The sequence below is a fragment of the Sminthopsis crassicaudata genome, chromosome 6, assembly GCF_048593235.1.
Source record: "Sminthopsis crassicaudata isolate SCR6 chromosome 6, ASM4859323v1, whole genome shotgun sequence".
NCBI lineage: Eukaryota > Metazoa > Chordata > Mammalia > Dasyuromorphia > Dasyuridae > Sminthopsis > Sminthopsis crassicaudata.
Window position 1 is genome coordinate 74,454,936 of NC_133622.1, and position 20,290 is coordinate 74,475,225.

At 36.3% G+C, this 20,290-nt stretch overlaps 1 protein-coding gene across 4 annotated transcripts in view; it reads right to left on the reverse strand.

The window, feature by feature from the left end:
* Window positions 1-6,645: 6,645 nt before the first annotated feature.
* The window catches only part of TTC29 (tetratricopeptide repeat domain 29), a 261,957-nt gene continuing 248,312 nt past the window's right edge, over window positions 6,646-20,290 (reverse strand). For 3 of the 4 annotated variants that reach the window (XM_074276387.1, XM_074276384.1, XM_074276386.1), the window contains 2 exons: window positions 7,584-7,641; window positions 6,646-6,797 (listed from right to left, as the gene is read on the reverse strand). In XM_074276387.1, the coding sequence (XP_074132488.1) occupies window positions 6,767-6,797; window positions 7,584-7,641 (89 nt within the window). In that variant the 3' untranslated portion in view covers window positions 6,646-6,766. The remainder of the gene's footprint in view (window positions 6,798-7,583; window positions 7,642-20,290) is intronic. The other variant, XM_074276385.1, reaches the window with a different exon arrangement.

Sequence of the window (20,290 nt, forward strand, 5' to 3'; positions counted from 1 at the left end):
GGATTAGAACTCAGTTCCTCCTGACTCCACGGCCAGAGCTCTATCCACTGTACCAACTAATTATCCCTGGACATTTGACTTTAAAGTACATTTTATATTTTTATTTTGAACTTAAACACCAAATAAATAAAAAAATTACATATAAAAAGAATAAAGAGAATTATACATGGAACTTTATATTTCTATTTTATAAAGCTTTTTCTTTTTAAGTATATATAACTTCAGTGTATAACTTCCACCTCAGCTTATTAATAGAGTATTTGTCTTCCCTCTGGCAGACTCAGAGCCAGGATTTCTCCAGGATTGCCTGCGGAGGGGGTGGTACCCACATGCTGCACAAAGCTTGGAAGCACCAGGAGGAGGAAGAATGTTGGTCATATTAGGGAACAGAAATGGTTTCATCACATGGTGAAGAGGATGAAGAGCTCCACTACCGGAAAAAGAGCCCCAGAGAGGGCAAACCCCAGGATGACAGGACATGAGCTGCTGTTCCAGGGAGAGCATCCTAGCATAATCAGTGATGAGACTTCCAACTGTGTCTCAGTCCCAGCTCTGCAGCCAGCCAACCCCACACTAGCAGCCCCAGCCCCAGACTCAGTTAATTCCCTTGAGATGGTGCTAGTTTGGAAGTCATTTTGGGGCCAATCTGCTATTTGAACCTCTAGCTATTTTAGCACCATTGAGACATTCAACTGAACTGAGGGCTTATCTCACAAGAGCAGGAGTAGAGATGAACTTGTTACAGAGGTACCAAGGGGGTGAGGGGCAAACAGAAGAACTGCTGTTACAGCAGAAAAAGCAAAGAACAGTATAAAAGCCCTCTGTCTTGTTTTTCTGGTCATCTTTGTTGTTTTGCTAATCAGAATTTTTAAGTCTTTTACAGCTGGTTATCTTTACAAAATGGCTATTACGGTGTCAATTGTCCTGCTTTTACTCACTTTAGTCTGCATCAATTTATATTATATTTTCCTAGGTTTTTCTGAAAGCATCCCCCTTTATAATTTCTTATAGCTTAAGAGTATTCTGTCAATTAACATATCAGAAAAATAAATTAATGCGAAATCATGCTTCAATCTTCATTCAGACTCCATCATTTCTTTCAGCACTTTGCATCATAAGACCTTCAGAATTGTAACTAAATTATCCAGAGGTGAACTTAAATACAATGTTGCTGTTATTGTATATGGTGTTTTCCTGGTTCTACTCATTTCACTTTGTTTCAGTTCAAGTAAATCTTTCCATGTCTGAGAGCATCCCTGCTCCTCCTCCTTAATTTTACATGGATTCCACCAATTTTTATCTTCATCTGCTAAACAAACAAAAACCCAGTAGTCTTGTTCCATAGTCTGCTCTGGAGTTACTTTAGCATTTCTATGCAATGCATGGATTCAAAAACAAATGGTAAATTGTAAAGAATAATGGCAAAATCTCTGCTGTAAATGGAGGTTAGATAAGGTAGGACTGTTTAAAACTCTCCTGCCTAATAGACATTATAATTCTTCTCCCCTTTCCCTGCAGTCCTCTACAAATTCGTTTTTCCACTCAATGCTTTTTCTGATCCCCAAATTGGTAATGGAGTCTTCCTTTTGATACCATTTGTACTTCCTTATCTGTGCAGAACATAAGCTCTAGGAGGCCCGAATCGGTTTCTTTCATCTTGCCATCTTCAGTGATTAGTGTCTGGCACATAGTAGGCATTCATAAATGCTTGTTGAACTGAACTGAACACGACACACAGAAGTCAAAGATTTCTCCATAGTTGTAAAATGTTTTTTTAAATTATGACGCTAGAAAGAAATATATTTTTAAAGCACTTATCGGAAGTTATGCTTCATTGTCTCATTGTCTCAGGGTTTAAGAGCCCAGGAAAGGTCTCCTCTATATCACAATGAAGTATCAGAGTAGGGAGAGAGAGAGAGAGAGAGAGAGAGAGAGAGAGAGAGAGAGAGAGAGAGAGAGAGAGAGAGACAGAGACAGAGAGAGAAAAGAGAGACAGAGAGAGAAAAGAGAGAGGAAGAGGAGAGAGAGAGACAGACAGACAGACAGACACACACACACACACACACAGAGAAACAGAAAAAAGACAGAGACAGAGAGAGAAAAGAGAGAGGAAGAGGAGAGACAGAGACAGAGACAGAGACACACACACACACAGAGGGAGAGAGAGAGAGAGAGAGAGAGAGAGAGAGAGAGAGAGAGAGAGAGAGAGAGAGAGAGAGAGAGAGAGAGAGAGAGACTTTTTTTTCTACTGAGGTTTACATTGTATCAACCAGAATTTTTATGGAATCTTATTAGGCATAGATAAAACCGAGGAAAGGGCTGTTCCTCTGCAATCAATTGCCTATCCTTTAAAAAAAAGCAAAAAGTGAAATAATTGTGCTACACAATGGAATACTATACCTTAGGCATCTTGATAAAAAGAAATTAGAGGCCACGGCAAAGAGTCTTGGTTATGAGCGAGTGGATGGCACTGCATTATTTATGGGATGAGTGAGAGACCTTTTATGGATGAGAACTCACATATGAGGCTATTGTGATTTGCATCTGTGATCCATAAAACCTTGATTTTGTTTTTCAGATTTGTTTTCACTTTTACAAATAAAGATGAGTCAAATTGAAATTTACGGAGGGAATGCCCGAGAAACCTTTTGATTAAATCTAACAGAAGGGATAACTGTGCTGCTACTTAGCATTTGAAAATAAATTCTGCTTTCTTTTGACCTTCCTGACGGGTTTATCTTTGGCACATCTAATTTTCTGGAGTGTTTTCAAAGATGTGGGGATTGGGGATAAAGATATTCTCATAACATTTTCCAGATCTGTTGAACCCTTAAAATTCTTTCAAAAGGAGATTCTAGTATAAGCTAGCTTTTTCCAAAAGCTTCTGGGTTAAATTAAGGATAAACTGTTCTCACTGAAATGAATCCCAGTTTAGGTCTTTTCCAAGAATAACTTTATTGTCTAAACAAGAGAAATATCTTTAAAGGTGTTTGAGATGAGGATAATTTGATTGATGGATACAAGAGCACCCTATACACCATAGTGGGAAACCACATACACAAATTAAAAGCAATTTTATTTTATTTTTTGAAAACTTTAACACTTTTTTTTTACTCCACAGTAATTTCCATTGAACATTCCCTTTTAACAAAAGAATTTTAGTAAATTGAACCAATGCAGCTGCATCTTCTCCCTCATATTCTTTCATCCCTTTACTAAGAGGTGAGAGATGTGGCCCTTCATCTGTTCTCTAGGACTGAAATTAATCATTATAATTAGTCAAAGTTTGATAGTATTGTATTCTTTTATTGTGTTCCTACATTATTTTAGAAATTGTATTGTATTATAATGTGTTCCTTTACATTATTGAAGTCATTATGTATATTTCTTTTCCAGTTCTGTTTCCTTTGCTGTACATCACGTTGTATAAGTTTTCTAAGAATTCTCTTATTTCTCTTATTACTAATTTTCTTTCAGCATAATAGTATTTCATCATTTTGATGTACTATAATTTGTCCAGCCATTCTCTAATCTATGGGTGCTCACTTTTTTCAAATTTTTAAGTAACTTTATTCTTAAGGGAGAAATGTAAAATATTTTCACCTATATGCTTCTAAACTTCAGAACAGGAAATGCAAGACTATTCCACAAATAAAACAATGTTTTAAAAGTTCAGTTTTGAGTTATGACAATTTAATAAAACCAATCAATCATTTCAATCTGCATTTCAGACATTGTGCTAGATTCTGGAGTTTCAAAGACAAAAATGAAAGAATTTCTGCTCTTGAGGTAGCTGGCGGTGTAGTGGGTAGAGCACTAAGAGTTCCTGATACTCCTAGACTCACTAGCTGTGAGAATATAGGCAAGTCATTTAATATTTGTCTGCTTCAGTTTCCTCACCTCTGACATGGAGATAATAACATCTTCTTAGGGGTTTTGTGAGGATTAAATGAGATAATATTTATAAAGTACTTTGCAAATCTTAAAGCATTTTACAAATGCTATTTATTATTATTACTGTTATGGTTATGATTATATTTTATCAGGGAAGATATATACATAAATAAGCACATACAAGATAAATACAAAATGTACAATATTCACTTATGTATATACAAGATACATTTTAAAAAGTAAATTTATTTTAAACATTAAAATTTCTTTTGAGTTTCAAATCCTCTCCCTCTCTCCTGTACCCCTTTACCCACTGAGAAAACAAGCAATTTCACATCAATTATAAATGTAAAATAATTCAAAACCTATTTATACATTAGCTATGATGCAAAAAAAGAAAAAAAAACATGAAAAAAAGAAAATGAGAAAACTATACTTCATTCCACATCAGCATTTTTTTAAATCCTGAGTCCTTTGGCATTTTCTTGGATCATTGTATTAATTCGATTAGCTAAATCTTCTGCATATGATCACCATTACCACATTGCTGTCACTGTATTCAATAATTTCCTGGTTCTGCTCACTTTACTTTGGATCATCAATTCATAGAAGTCTTCATGTTTTTCTGAAATATTTCTTATAACACAATAGAACTCCATCACAATCATATGTCACAATTTGTTCAGTCATTCCCTAATTGATGTGCCTCCCTCTATTTCCAATTTTTGTCACCACAAAAAGTTATTATATTTTTGTATATATAAGTATTTTCCCTCTTTTTTTTGTTTCTTAGGGATACAGTATTATATACTAATATAATAATAATGTTATATCCCTATATACACACTACATATATTATATATATAGTTTATATATTATAGCATAGTATATAGTATAGTATAGTAGTAGTATTGCTGGGTAAAAGGTATGTATGCCCTTTGGTCATAGTTCCAAATTGTTCTTTAAAAGGTTGAACCAGTTCATTTCTCCACCAACAGTTCATTAGTATATCTATATTTTCCCCTCATTCCTTCTAGCATCCATTTATTATTTCTGATAGGAGATGGTACTTCAGATTGTTGAGTGTATATCTTACAAGTAGAAATCAGATAAACAATTTAGTCCATGCCTTAATGAAGCCTCTGGAAAGTAGAATAAGGTCAGGAAAGTTCTTATAGCTATAAGGGTGAGGAAAGTTGTAGAATATAATATACTCATAGAAAATGGGGACTAGCATGAAGATTTTCTAGGACTAGGGAATGGAAAGAAAAAAAGGAATGCTGAAATGAAATTCAGGATGGCCATCCCACTTCATTTCATAGACAAGAAAAAAGAGGGATTGATGGATTTGCCCTAAGTCACACTGTAGCACAGTTGGAATTTAAAATCAGATCTTCTTGTATCAAAAGTTCAGTATTATTCTATATACCATGCTGCCTTTGGTTTTGCCATTTTAAGAGATAGCATAGAAATCAGGGATATTACTTTTTTTTTTTCTGGGCTTCCTTAATAAAAAGATGGGAGTGTGTAGACCAGACCATATCTAAGACCTCTCATAATATCCTGACTGCATACTCTTGTTTTTTGGTGTATTTATGATTTGGAATAATTGATAATAAACTACATGACCCCTAAGCTCTCAGTATAAAGTGATGATCTAAGACTCTTACTCAGTAGTTTAGGCTACTTTTATATTCAGTGGGTCACATAATTTCAGTTTGATACATACTTTAAAAGGCAGGTGACTTAATTCTCCTGGTTATTTTCTTCTCTGAAGCAAAATACAATCCCTCTCTTTCTTAGTAGACAGACTATAAAGATTCTTGGGACTATTTATTGCCCAGAGGCTGGCTGTGCTGGAGACCAATGTTAGGATTTTGGACAACCTGAACTATGCTAGTCTAGTCTCTCAGGCAATATGCATTCTTTCCATTCCAAAGTGGGACCTTTCTGGCTTAGAAGGATCTCAGAAGGACCAGAGTTGCTGCTTTCCAGTGGCGGGGCTTTCAGGAGTCTTCTCAGTGACACGAAAAGGCATGAGAAATGGATGTTGGTAGAACTTTAATCACAGTGTCAAACAAAAAAATGAATGATGACATAGCAAAAGACAAGAGATTAAAAGAGGCAAAAAGTCTTTATTATATTATAATAGATTTACATATTCACAGAGTTCTCTAGCACTTATTACCCATAAATGGTTAAAAAAAATCCCATGTACTTTTAAAAATGTATCAGGGGCTGCTTCTACTCACTTCAACCAAACTTCTTGGGCTTATCAAGGGGATGATCTCTAAGGATCTCCAGATCCTAGGTTTCTATAGGTAGTGATTTCACTTGATCACTGTTGATCTGGGCAAAGGAGGTTCCATATTGTTAGCTAAGACACCAGACAATGGGTTTTCTAAGCAGGCACAATGAGTTATTTGCAACGGACCTGAAGAAAATAGTGGTACCTTTTTGCAAAAAGATTCATTCCTTATAGAAAACCATCTCTGGAATTTTAACAAGTACTATTTTTTTTTGTTTACTTAGAAAAAGCCTTAAATGTATCTACTTGAAATAGTTAGCTAAACTTTGTAATTTCTAGTATCACTCTTCTTGAGACAGAAGAAAAAAAATGATCATTTTAATGTCATTCATTTTCTTGCTGAGTGATATTTTTTTCTAATCTTTTGGGGGGGTATTTTATTTTTAATGGATTTTAATAGACTACCATATTGGTGATTTTTGTGAATTGCACGACTATATAAATACATAATTATGGTGGGTTTTATTGTGCCAGCTGTACCTAAATTAATCTTCTTATCTTAATAAAATTCTCAAGGTTCAAGGTGATTTTATATCCTCTTGATTTTTAACTGTTCAAGTCTCTTTAATAATCATACTCCTCATCCTCCGAACTGCTGAAAGAAAAATGAATTATGTGAGTTCATTTTACTTTGAGACATTAAGCAAAAAAAAAAAGAAAGAAAAAAAAGAACTGTTTTGAATATGATTTTAAAAATCCAGCTATTTTTGAGGTATTTCAGAAGATTATAAAAATAGCTATTATAGAAAAACTTCCTACTTTGTGTAAATTTAAAAGTAAACATGTATATTTGAAGTTCCTTTCAGTTTTTACTTGGGGTCCATAAACTTAATTTTTTTTGATAATTCTATTTCAGTACATTTGATTTTGTAATCTTATGTATTTTATTTTAAGCTTTTAAAAACTTCATGTGGAGAAAGCAGCTATAGGATTTACCATGTTGTCAAAGAGGTTTCTATGGCACATAGAAAAGTTAAGAACCTTTATTTAAAGGGAACTATCTTGAATTTGGACCAGTTTATCAATATAAGATTAAACTGATTCCCTAGCACTTAGAGAATCAGAACATACTGTGCCTTGCATCCATAGGGCTAGGGATAGGCAAATATGGCAGCTACCTAGGGCATAATGTATATGGGGGGCATAACTCATAGGTACATAATTTTTAAATGTTAGATATCTCCATGACATGCAGATATTTATTGTGTGTTAAGGAAATTCACACGTGTTACAATGAAAGATGAAACACCCCAGTGAATTAGAGGTGGGAAAGTATACAACTGAAGAATGTAACTAAACCTCCAAATGGTATGTCCCAGCTCTGCTTTGTCCACACTACATGCTCATTAAGTAAGATTTTCCATATTAAGCTTTGCCATACCTGGTACTACTGTACTCCAGGCTCGATTGTCTGGAAAGCTCCTTGTCCCTAGACTTATCTGTTAAGAAAGAGAGGTTGAGATTTAAATAAATTTAATGGTTTGCCAAAACCATAGTCATTTGTGAATAGAGAGTAATCCCAAATGAATGAAGATTGAGGATTCACTCCTTCTGAAGGGCACTGGTCTCACCAACTGTACTTAACACATGTGTTAAACATACCTAGAGAATATGTTTTACACTGTGAAATAAATGCATAGTTGTAATTCAAACAAATATAGGAAGCATGATCTAAATCAATATGGAATTAAAGAAGGTTTTGATTTGTATCCTAGTTGGTTTGAGCAATGATAATTTTTCTTAACCTTTATTATTTTGCCATTACAAAATCATTTAAAGCAGAATTCACTGATTCTATCTTCATCATATTATACTGATATCAGACTGAATTTACATTATTAATTCTACCGTCAGAATATCTCTACTGTCCATTTTTCCCTCTTCTGGTCCCATTGCCCCTACACTCATATGATGAGTATTGGTAAACATTTTATCATTTCTTCACTCTTACACTCTCCTCCAAATCAAAGAAATATTCCATGCCATTGGTAGTTAACTTTTTGATGAGTAGTTAGACACATGCCTCTTTTCTCAAAGCACATTTGACTAGTAAAGTTCAGTCTCATCCTATATTCAAGGCTCGTCATACTGAGGGGAAAATCGGAGGTGGTAAGTGCTAGACAGATGCTGCTTTTACCTGAGAAAGTTTAGGACCCAAGAATCTAGGGAATAGCATCGATCCTGCTTCCCTGAAACCATCATCCAAAGTAGCAATTTCTGTTGAGAAGGGACTGGTTATCAAAACCAATTGCTGCCTTCTAGGCTAGCAAACCAATTTAACTAATGTAGCAAGGCAACCTGAGGAGATGGCCCAGTACCTCTAAGCTAAGAACTATGGGAACAAGTTTCTAGTTCTGCTTTAAATCTGGACCCTCACGGTCATTATTAGGGAAGAAATCACTGTGGAGAAGGTTACCAGCATCCACTGCTGAGACAAGCCCAGGAACCTTGGGAATGGCCCACCACTGTTACTGGTTCCAGCCATCATCTGGGAAGCAATCCCTCCTAGAGATGTGGACTGGGAAATGCTTCTGGGAGGGCTATAGCTACTGGAAACCCAGAAGAGAAAGTTTTTGCCACCAAAGTCTTGGTTTGATACCAGAAACTGATAGGATTTTATCAGAGAAGATTATATACCTCTGTACCCCAGGGAAAATAAGACTTTCCAATTACTATGCAGCTGAAACCTTCTATGTTACCTTATTGAAATGTGAATATTCTGAGAACAAAGACAGCCATATTGTTCTCTTTGAACCTCCAGTACTTTAGACATAAGTATTTAATATTATTCATTCATTGTTTCCAATAGTATCTCATAATACTCCATACTTAATGTACTCCATCCTTTAACCAGACTCAATATTCACTGTCTCATAAACATGTCCTTTTTTTAAAAACCTTTTTGCCTTTGACCACACTACTCCCTATGCTTGGGGTACTCATCTCTTCTCCTGTAGTCTATGAATTTCTACCCATTCTTTAAAACAGGGGTCAAATGTTACCCCTTCCATAATGATTTCCTTCTCCTCCAAGTCCATCAAGGCCTTCTCTCTTCTTCCTATCCTTTCCCTCACTCTTTGGACCTCATGTGACAGTTGACTAACATCTATATAATACGCTTTTAAAAAATTTGTTTATTTTCTTAAAGCTATTTATTATTTTTATAATAATAAAATTTTCCCCTCCTTCCCCACATTCCCTCTCCTAGATGGCAGGTAGTCCAATAAATGTTAAATATGTTAAAGTATATGTTAAATACAATATAAAATTTTTGTTTATTTTCTTAAAGCAATGTATTATTATTTTAAAAATTATTATAGTTTTTTTTATTAACAAAACATATGCATGGGTAATTTTTCAACATTGACTGGTGTAAAACCTTCTGTTCCAACTTTTCCCCTCCTTCCCCTAAATGGCAGGTAGTCCAATAAAATGTTAATTATGTTAAAGTATATGTTAAATATATGTACACATTATAATATATTTCTTAAATAATGAGTAACCTCATTTTAAAAATTCAGAGTTTTTTGGCTTATAAATTACTTTGGTTTCAGGGCAGCTAGGGGGTGCAGGGCTAGTGGCCCTGAAGTCAGGAGGACCTGAGTTCAAATCTGACCTTAGACACTTAACACTTCCTAGCTGTGTGACCCTGGACAAGTCACTTAACCCCAATTTCCTCAGCAAAACAAACAAATAAATAAATAACTTTGGTTTCAATCAGAATAAACAAACAAGTAAATAAATAATTAGATCAGAATAAATAAATAAATTACTTTGGTCTCAATCAGAATAAATAAATAAATAAATAAATTACTTTGATTTCAATCAGAGTAGCAAGGAACCCAAAGGGTAGGAGAGAGATACCCAATAAGTATACATAGGCTGCTCCTCATCATTAATTATGACTTGTGTGTGAGAACTGGCATAGAAGCAGGAACCAATAGAACGTAAACATTTTTAAAAATATGTATGTGCATGGGGGCCCAACACCTAGCGCAGTCCATAGTACATAACAAGTGTGGAAATTAATGCTTATTGAATTAACTATATGAGTTAGACTGGAGTCCCCTTCCCATCGTGAGAGTCTGATTCTCTGACATGAATAACCAGAAAAGGAGGTGAGTCGGCCAAAGAATAAGGAGACATTGCAAGTGCAAGACTTGGGTGCTTCAGGGGGTGTCACAAGAGATTGGAAGATGATCTCTGACTTCAAGGACAGCTTTCTTAAGATTAAAAGTTGCAGAACAGGTGCCAAAGTACATTTTGAGAAAGAAATTTCTTATTGTTTGCTCTTCACACTAGAAAAACACAGGTCCCCACGAGGAAAAAATGCATAGATGGCCTGTGGGATGTGAGGAACCAGCTTTAAAGGAGGTGACCCCCTCGGGGGGCCGGCAGATGCTATGATGAACAGGTTTGTGCAATTTGGGCACGCAAAGCCCTCTGAGCCGCCTCCTTCCAGAGCACTGCAAACAGAAAACCATATATAAGGACTGCGTCAGAGTTTACGGAATAGGGCCCTTGGTAGCTAATTCCCCACTTCTCCAACAAATCAACAGTATTGTTCTAGGCTCGCATGAATATACAGTAGCCATTCCCTTAAATTTAAAACTCCTGGCGCCCAGCACACATACACACAGTGCAGATGTGAAGGCTGTACTGCATCCCTGCGGTCTGCAGAGACTTTGTGTGGTTTTGCCTCAGTGAAATATAGGCTGCAGTTGGAAGCTAAAGGGATTACTTTTGAATAGTCATCACAGAGGTTGATTATACCCGTATATCATTTAGCCAGACCCCGAAGGCTATTATTCCATTAACCAGGCTGGGCCCTGCTATTGTCAAAAAGTTGATCACCTAGTGGTAAAAGGCTGGACTTTCCACCAACCTTATTAAAATGATTCAGAGGGCAATTATTAATAAAAATAAAACACAAATTATGTTCTGCGAAATTGATTATGGGGCAAATATACTTTTACTACACCTAAGAAATGTTCAAATGCTGAGAGTAACTATTTACATCATGTTGCTGTTATTAATGGTGAGATTAAGTTTTAGTTTGGTAGTTGAGATTTTATTTAGAGCACTAGATTCTACTTTAGGAGAATCCTACCTCCCCTGCCAAGAGCTGAAAAGTCTCAAGAACTCCTCTCTGAATGTGGCTTTCCTGGGTATGTTTCAATCACTTTATTACACTATCTTTTTGGAAGGCGACACCATCAATAATGGTAAATCAATGTTCCGAGAGAGAATTAGAGACAGGCTTTAGAAAGTAGTCATCCTGTGGAAAACAACCACCACAACAATGATGCTCTAAAACAAAGCAGAAAAAATCCAAACAAGTCACAAACCCCAAGCTTCATTTTGAGAAAAGCCTATCAGTGGGGCTTGGTAATCAGAAAATCACTTCCCAGGGAAGAATAAATATTTAACTTTGTTTACTCTTCAGATATCGGCCGTACAGCTCATGGCCAATGTTTGAAGAATAAACCAAGTTTTCGCTTCACAACATATAAAGAATGATTTTAGGCATATGTGTGTGTACATATATACATATATATGTATATATATGTATGTATTAGTAGAAGTACAAAATATACTATCAAATTAAAAGTATGACTAGTGTGACCCATGTTCTATGGACTTCTGGATCCTGAGTCCAATTTTGATGGGTTTTTTAAAAAAATCCCTTTGGCTCATGCCTTTATTCAGGATTTCTCCGGGGAATTTGTCTCTGGGGGTTCTTCATTCTCATGCAAGCACTCAGGCTAATAAAACATCAAATATAGGATGAGTCTTTTTAACTTGGTAGAAAATGCAATGGTCTCATACCCTAGGCTCAGAAATGGGTAAGACAACTCCTCTTTCCCACTTTGGTGGCCCTCCACTTCCATTTCCCCAGAGATCTATATAGTTAATTCAACAGATAATAATTTCAAACGTGCTCTGGACCACATGTTACACATAAAAAGAAAAAAAAAAGTTCCTCAAAAAGGACCTTGTTTTATCAATCAACGTCTCTCCTAAATCTATTGGCTTCCCCCCATCCTTTAGTTCTCATTTTACCTGACTGTAGCTTTCGCCTCAACCTGCTTCTTGTTCCCTGGCATTCATGAGCTTGTTATACTTAATTGTTCTTCTCTCCAGCACACTTCATCTTACACTCTTTTCCACTAAGATTAGATTGTCTCTTCCAGGGCAGAACAAAAGGCCATGACAAAAGGGTAATAAGGACCTAGGATGAACTTATTTTACACCTTATCAAAGAATTAATGCTCTGTCCAGGAATAAGAGGAAAAAAAGAAAAGATTATTCTCTTTCTCTGGGGCATGCATATCTAGGTTATGATGGATAAGCATGAATACTACCCTAACTTAATGGGGGGAGTTACTATCATAAATAACTAATTGCATCAAAATACACCATTAGATAAGGAGATATTTTCAGATGCCACTGATTTGGAAATATTACCAGATTATTTTTATTTGTCTTTTTTTGAGATAATGAATACCAAACAATTAAGAATGTACCTTTAGACTAGTTTTTCTCACAGTGGTAATGGACTAATAATGATCCTTTTTTTTTCCCTCTGGCTGTCTAGGGAGTAGGTTTACTACTTTTTCTCTTTTTATAAAAAATTATTTTAATTTCTATTTAGAACTTAACAAATACTAAATAGAATAGACATATATGTATATATCACAGAAGAACAGAAAAAGAAGGTTGTACATAGGGCTGCTGATCTCTATTATATATAGTTTGCTTTTCTTTTAAAGTATATAATATGTACAACTTAAAGTGGTCCTGCTTGACTATTTTTCCTTATATTCTTTTCTCTTCACTGGAAAAAGATACTTCTTTGATTCTCTTTTCTTTTGGTCATTCTTTTACTCTCTCTCTCTTTGCCATCCCTCTCATTTAAAAAGAAAAAGGAAAAAAAAGAACTAGTTCTTCCTTCTAATCAAGTATAGTCATATATAGTCAAGTAAAAAACAAAGTTCATGTTACTTATGTCTGAAAATGTCTCATTCTGCATTTTAAGCAGATTTTTCTGTCAGGTGATATGTAATTTACTACATTATCAGTTCTTTGGAATCATTGGTCATTGCATCAAGAAGAGTTTTTAAGTCTTTCAAAGTTGTTTGCCTTTATAATGTTGTTGTTATTATATAAATTGTTTTCCTGTTTCTGTTCATTTCATTCTACCTCACTTCACAGAAGTCTTTCTGAATTTATCCAAAATCATCCCCTTTGTGATTTCTTATTGCATGATATTTCATTGTATTTGTATACCATAATTTGGTTAGTCATTTTTCAAATGATAATTACCACCTTAATTTCTAGTTTTTTTTAAACATTTCAAAAAACAGATATAAAGATTTCTGTATAACTGGGCCATTTCCCTTTTGTTTGGGTATAGCACATCATTAGGGCAAAGACTAGGCACAATTTGCTGACTCTGGGGGCATAGTGCCAAATTGATTTGCCAGGATTCAATCTTATCAAGCCAGCGATCAGTCAAACTTTTAATCTGAATTAATTAGTATTGCGTCCAAACCCAATGAGTCAGTTGATAAGAGGACTGCTGTTTTCTGCTTGCTTCTTTTTTTTGATAGCTCACCACAGATGAACAATTAGACATCATCATCCATTCTCCCTCATTATCAAGGCAGGATAATGGATAAAGTGCTGGACCTGGAGACAAGAAGATTCATTTTCCTGAATTCAAATCTGGTCACAACCACTGTATGGCCCTGAGCAAGTCACTTAACTCCATTTACCTCAGTTTTCTCATCTGTAAAATGAAGTGGAGAAGGAAATGGCAGACCCCTCCAGTGTCTTTGCCAAGAAAATCCCAAATGGGGTCAGAAAGAGTTGGAAGCAACAGAAAAGAACTGAGCCATAATTAGCTCTGTGGAAGTTGGCTTGTAGAAGCCACGCTGCTGGCCATGAACATGGTCTTCAGAACAGCTGGACATCTGGGAAACTGCATGAGAGGCCCACTGTCCAAGGATGTGTTGCCCTTCCTGATCGTTTCTTTCCTTTGGCAAAGGATTTGTCTTTTGTCCAAAGATTCATAACGGAGCAGGAACAGCTGACAGCTCTGGCAGTTTGTAGGTACAGGCTGGTCTGTGACTTGACTGTTTTCAGACAGATCTTTAATTCCAGCATTCTGGCTGACTCTGAGCTGTTTCTGAATTTCTTCTCTGCTTGCATATGTACACAGCCCATAGAAGTTCTTGTTTTAAAGACTTCTGTCCATGGCTGCAGCCTGTAAAGCTGAAAGTTTCTCAGAGGACCAGAAGCACATTTTAAGACAAAATTGAATTGCAGGTATTTGCTACCTTAAGCACCTATGATATAAAACAGGTCAAATGGAGCAAGATCTCTAGATTCCTTCAGTGCTGAAGAACAGCTCTGAGAGATGATACCATCAGCTCTAATGTGATTGGTCTTATTGCCACTTGAGAATTTTAGGACCTTTAAGAATTTCTCAGTAGTCTTGATTTTCCTTGTGGCTATGGTATAGGATTAATAGCTTTCTTTAACATTTTTTTTGATAAAAATTTTTAACGAACTGATTTTATTTTATTTTCAGTTTCAAATTCTCTCCCTTTCCCCATCTCTTCCCCCACCCATTGAGAGGGCAAGAAATAGAAAATCCATCACCAATATGAAATCATGCAAAACAAATTTCCCCATTAGCTAAAAAAGCTTTCCTACGACCTACAAAATTGGAGTATAGAGTTCTTGATATCATTCCTTACACTTCTCTAGAATCTCTTGTACTGCCAGTTCATAGGATCACAGATTTAGAAGAGAAAGTGTACTTAGTAATGATTGAGTCCAAATGCAATCCCCTGAACTGCCACCCTAATGTATAAATCTTGGATTATGCGATTGTCATACTGCAGTTTCTGGTTAATTATGGCCCCTTTCCCCTCACTGCATTTACAGGTCCTCAAAACTGACAGATGGATACAATAATCCAAATGGAAAAAAATTAACTTTTTTTATACTGGTCATTTATCTTTATTTTGTCACTGTTTTGTGGTTAGTTTGATTTAAAAGAGAAAGGTTTAGAAATTAATGCATCTTTAGGATTTGATTCCAATTAGCATCTCAAAAACACTCAAGATATTTTAAAAAGAAGAAATCTTTTCTAAATGCATGATCATCTCAAGAAATATCGGTTTTTAGGATAAAATAAACACACTTCTCTCTCTGTCATTTAAAGTCCTTTGCAATCTGCTTCCGATTTGTTTTTGCTAGACTAGAATTCTTAACCTGGGGTTGGTGGATAGATTTTGGGGAGGAGAGTCTGTGAACTTAAATTGAAGAAAAATTTTTATTTTCATTAACCTCTAATTGAAAGTTAGCATTTGTAAATTAAAAGAATTCATTCTGAAAAGTCAACCATAGGTTCCACTGTATGGTCTCTAGGTCCCTGGCACAAAGCAGGTTAAGAATCCCTGCTCTAGACCACTTTCACATGGTTCCAGCCAGACTGGGTTACTTCCGTACCATTCATGACCTTTCTTTCCATTTAGCGCCTCAGAGTCTTTCCACAGCATCCTCCATGATATGATGCCTTTCCTGATTCCCTTCCCAATGTTAATATTCTCTGTCCATGCTCTCCAACAAAATTATTTGTATTTAATTTCCCCTGGTAGTATATAACTTCGAGAGCAGGAAATGTTTATTTTATTTTTGTATCCTACTTGTCTAGGACAATCTCGTGTAGCTATCTAGCCTAGCACAAGATGCTTAATCAGTGTTAAACTGGAGTAGATGAATAATAATAATAATAATAATCATATTTATGTGACACTTTTCAGTTTTGCAAAGCACTTTACAAATATTGAACCATTTGATCCTCACAACAACTCTAGGATATAGATACTATTATTACCCCCATTTTGCAGATGAGGAAACTGATGTTGAAAGGAATTAAGTGACTTGCCCAGAGACATAGTTAGAAGCTGAATCTGAATTCAAGTCTTCCTGACTCTAGATCCAGTGCCACCTAGATGCCTGGAGGGAAACATTCCTATCCAGACATTCTCATCATCCATTGATCCTTGAGGATGAGTTGATGATGTCAAATTATTTTCATTACGTAGACTGGTTAAGGAGCAAGGAATAAAAACCTAGAACATAAATATAGGAAGATCTCTTTGAAATACTTTCAGTGACTTTGAAAAAAAAAGCTGTATTAAACATTGGGAAGTTGATTAAGGCATGTTCTTTTTATGTTTCATCTTCTTGAGAAGTAAATGATTTTGAGATAGCATAAAGACTAAAAGTTATTTCATATTCCCATCTTATGCTTATTGAACTTCTTAGGAATGATGTGCTAATTATTATGTGTTTAGTAGTTTCTTCATGAGTTGCAAATCAAAATTCATCCAAGGGGTGGTGAGGAAATCCACAGTGGGCTATAACATAATAAAAATAGGGAATTACAAAGAAAAATAGTAAAAGATGACATTGAAGAAAGATGTGAGAAAAAATGGGTTTCTTAGTGAGGGATAATTATATTGGATAGGCCACATTTTCTATTTACATCCTTGTGAAACCAAGAAAAATGAAGAAGATTCCCTGCATGTGTATGGATGGACCCTGAAATGGTGAATTTAGGAGAAGGAATAGGTTAAGGATGGCATAGGAGGGATTATGATCTGTAATGACATCATGGATTTCTTGGGTTTCTTTGAACACAGTAGTTGAGTTATCCAATTTTCTCCAAGTCCTTCAGGTAAAAAGTACTAGAGAAATTTAAGACCTACTACTTTAGTCAGTTCTGGACGAATACTTTCTACCAAGGTAACAGTTTAAAATAAAGACAGTGATGGTACTGGAATAGGAGGTGAAATGTTTTATTTGAGGTTAGGAATATTTTGGTTGCAGTCTTGTTTCTGAAACTAGCTGACTATAGGAAAGTCTTTCTGATTCTCAGGTGGTTCTAAGACTTGCCTGCTAATATGTCGACATAATTCTTGTAATGCAACAGCATTATGAAGCACTGTCCTTATAACAGCCCTAGATGATCGGCAAGGTAAGGTTTATCACCTTAGTTTAACAGAAGGGGAAACTAAAGCTTAGGGAATGAATGACATACAAGATCATGGCTAATTAGTGGTGGACCATGAATTCTAGCTCAAGCATTCTGATTTCTTCTTCAGTATTGTGGGTCTCCAGGTGAGGTTTTTACTCCTCTGTTTAATTTTTCTCAGACATAAATCTAATAAAGATAGTGAGAGGAAAGAGGGATGAGTTTGGTTTCAGGAGACCTGGGTTCAAACCCTGGCTTTGCCATTTAAAAAACAGTGCAAATTTGGGGAAATTATTTAACTTCTCTGAACTCCATTTCCTCATCTGTAAAGTAATGTTGTCCAAGATGCCCTCTAAGGTCCTTTCAAGTTCCAAACATAAGATGATGAAAAGGAGGAAAATAGGATCTACAAAATGAACACCTTTGGACTGAGTCTCTCTCAGAGTGACATGTGCATTGGTTCATTTTTACTGACTGCCTTACAAAAGATCCTACCAGCATGCTTAGTTACAAGATCAGTCAGAGCCTGCCTTCAGTGCAGTTGAGACACCAGAATAATTCCATATGCACAAAGGAAGCAAGGTGAGGAACACAGGAGCCTGTTAGGCAACTGTGTCACATTAACAAGCTTGGCGGTGCTGATTCACCAGAGTTTTAATCTGTGGGGAGCCGCTTGCTGCTGTTCTATTTAATTCTTAATCTTTGGTTCATTATTTAATTTTTGGTTGCTTTAGAGACATGTATCTAATGTAGCAGTTAAAAAAATAAGTTTCCTCCTACCTCTGTACTTGGGGACCCCACTTCCCCCACAACCACTAACTTGACACATAAGCTGGAGCTCGGACTATGGAAGGCGAATCCAGGGTTTCCATTATGTCCTTCTGTTGCCTTCGTTTCATTATATTTTTGACTCAACCCCTAATGGATTCAGTTTCATAAAGTCAGAAAAAAGAGGGAAAGAAAGCAATTTATTCATGTTTTCCATGGAGCTCAGTGCAGACATGAAATTTCTCTAAAAATGCAAATAATTTGGTACCACACAAGTGAAACTGACCAGCTAAAGCTCTTTGAGGAAGGCTCTTTCCCAAGGCTAATGTTTTTATACCCAGTGATTGAATAAATCGATCCATTTATTACAACACCTTCTTAGTTGTTGTTGCTGTGTGTGTGTTTTTTCCCTTGAAAGAATGTTTCCAAGGTACTCAAGGGCTGGCTATTCTTTATCACCAAGAAAATTGATTATCCTTCCTAATTTGGCTTTTTATCCCAGATATATCAAAACAAATGCCATAAACACGTGTAGAAGAAATCAATAGAGATCTGTTCAAAATCAGATTGATCAAAAAAAGGATTTAGGACGCATCCAGGATGTAAAATCCTGATGTCCGAACTAAGCCCTTACTTATGTAATATGCCGTTGGACAAGCTCAGTATAAACCTGAGAGAAACTATTTCTGAAGAACAGAAATGGTGTGCTTGGGTTTCATTAAAAAAAATCCCCAGAAGGCCGACCTATCCAAGGTATTTAATTTGGACATTCGTTTTAAAAAGATTTCTTGTCTTATGTCCAGCCATTCTTGTTAATTCATGGGGTCCCCTTCTCACAGATGTAGTTTTTTATGTTATATAAAGCAAAAATTACACTTAACAAGTGTGAGGTTGGTCATAAAAAATAAATAAAACTGTACTCTTAAAAGCTGGGATACCACGAAGAAAGGCTATCTGTCATTCTTCTCCAGGAAGGTGAGGACAATGAGAAATAAAAACCATGTACGCAGAGATTCCTGAAATCTTAGCCCTGCCCTGAGCCATTATTGCCCATGTTTTGAGCACCCTATCAGCAATCTAGGTGCTCGAAGGGAAATGCCATTTCACTCTTTCTTTTCTCCTTCCTTTCTTTTTTCTTTCCTCCTTCCTCCCTCTTTTCTTCCCTCTCTGATGAGGGTGCACCACGCTGGGTGATGCTGTACCAAGGTCTCCCATGTCATACAATTGATTCTCCAGTTCTGGCCACTTTGTGAACGATTGCGTTGGGTGATTTTGGATTATGTGCTTGTGTCCCTGTGTTCTTGCATACATGATACATGTGTAGATTTATCTTTACTTGGGGGTAACTTTTAGTGGCTTCCCTAGGAATCACTAATGACAATTTTGGAGAGGTAGATACACAAATCTGTTGTCTCCCAAGTGGCCAAGAGGGGAGGCCTCCCCTCTTGGCCACAATAGATCTCTCAATTCTTATGTGGTTCCAGGAGATGGAATCCCATGACCCATTCTCCTGGATGGAGCTTGGCTCGGGGACAGGTGGTGTTCTTGGAGAATGGCAAGTTTATAGAGCATCTTGGGACCAAGAAAAAAGGGAGATTATCTGGACAGTGATAGGTTCTTCAAGAGAAGGAGAGCAATCAAGAATCCATAGGACTCTGGAGCTGGAGGTCAAGACATGGAGAAAGGAAAAGCTTTGTCATGATATGGAAAAACTGCTAATATGGATTCTGCCTTTGGCCTGAGTCACTGAGTTGGTGCAGGTCCAATGAGCCAAACCTTTAGGGTAGCACTAGAAGGATGGTCACTAGGGAGGAAGGCCAGGCTCATTGGAAGAGGGATGAATTTATAGGCTACTGGGGAGCCTTTTATGGAATTCTGAAAATGTTTTTGTGGTGTGAATTATGGTAGTAGAAAGAGGAAATCGTGAAAGAGCATTGGGAAAACTCTGATTTCTTTGGAAAAAGGAAATTCCAAGTGAAGAAACTCTCAGCACCTTCTTTGCAATTCACAGTGCTAGAGAGATGCCTAAAGCAGTAAGAAGCTAAGTGACTTCTCTAGATGTATGAGTCCATGTGTCCCTGCACATGTACTATGTTTGTCATTATTTGGGACAGCAGATCTGTAGCAACGGTGGGATCTGAACCTACTTCCTGGCTTTAAGTCTCTTCCTCTTTTATTCAGCCCTTAATAAGTTTTTTTTCAGACTGTCAGGATATCAGAAAAAAGACATACTTCTTTCCAAGTTGAGAGCTATGGGTAAAAAAGAG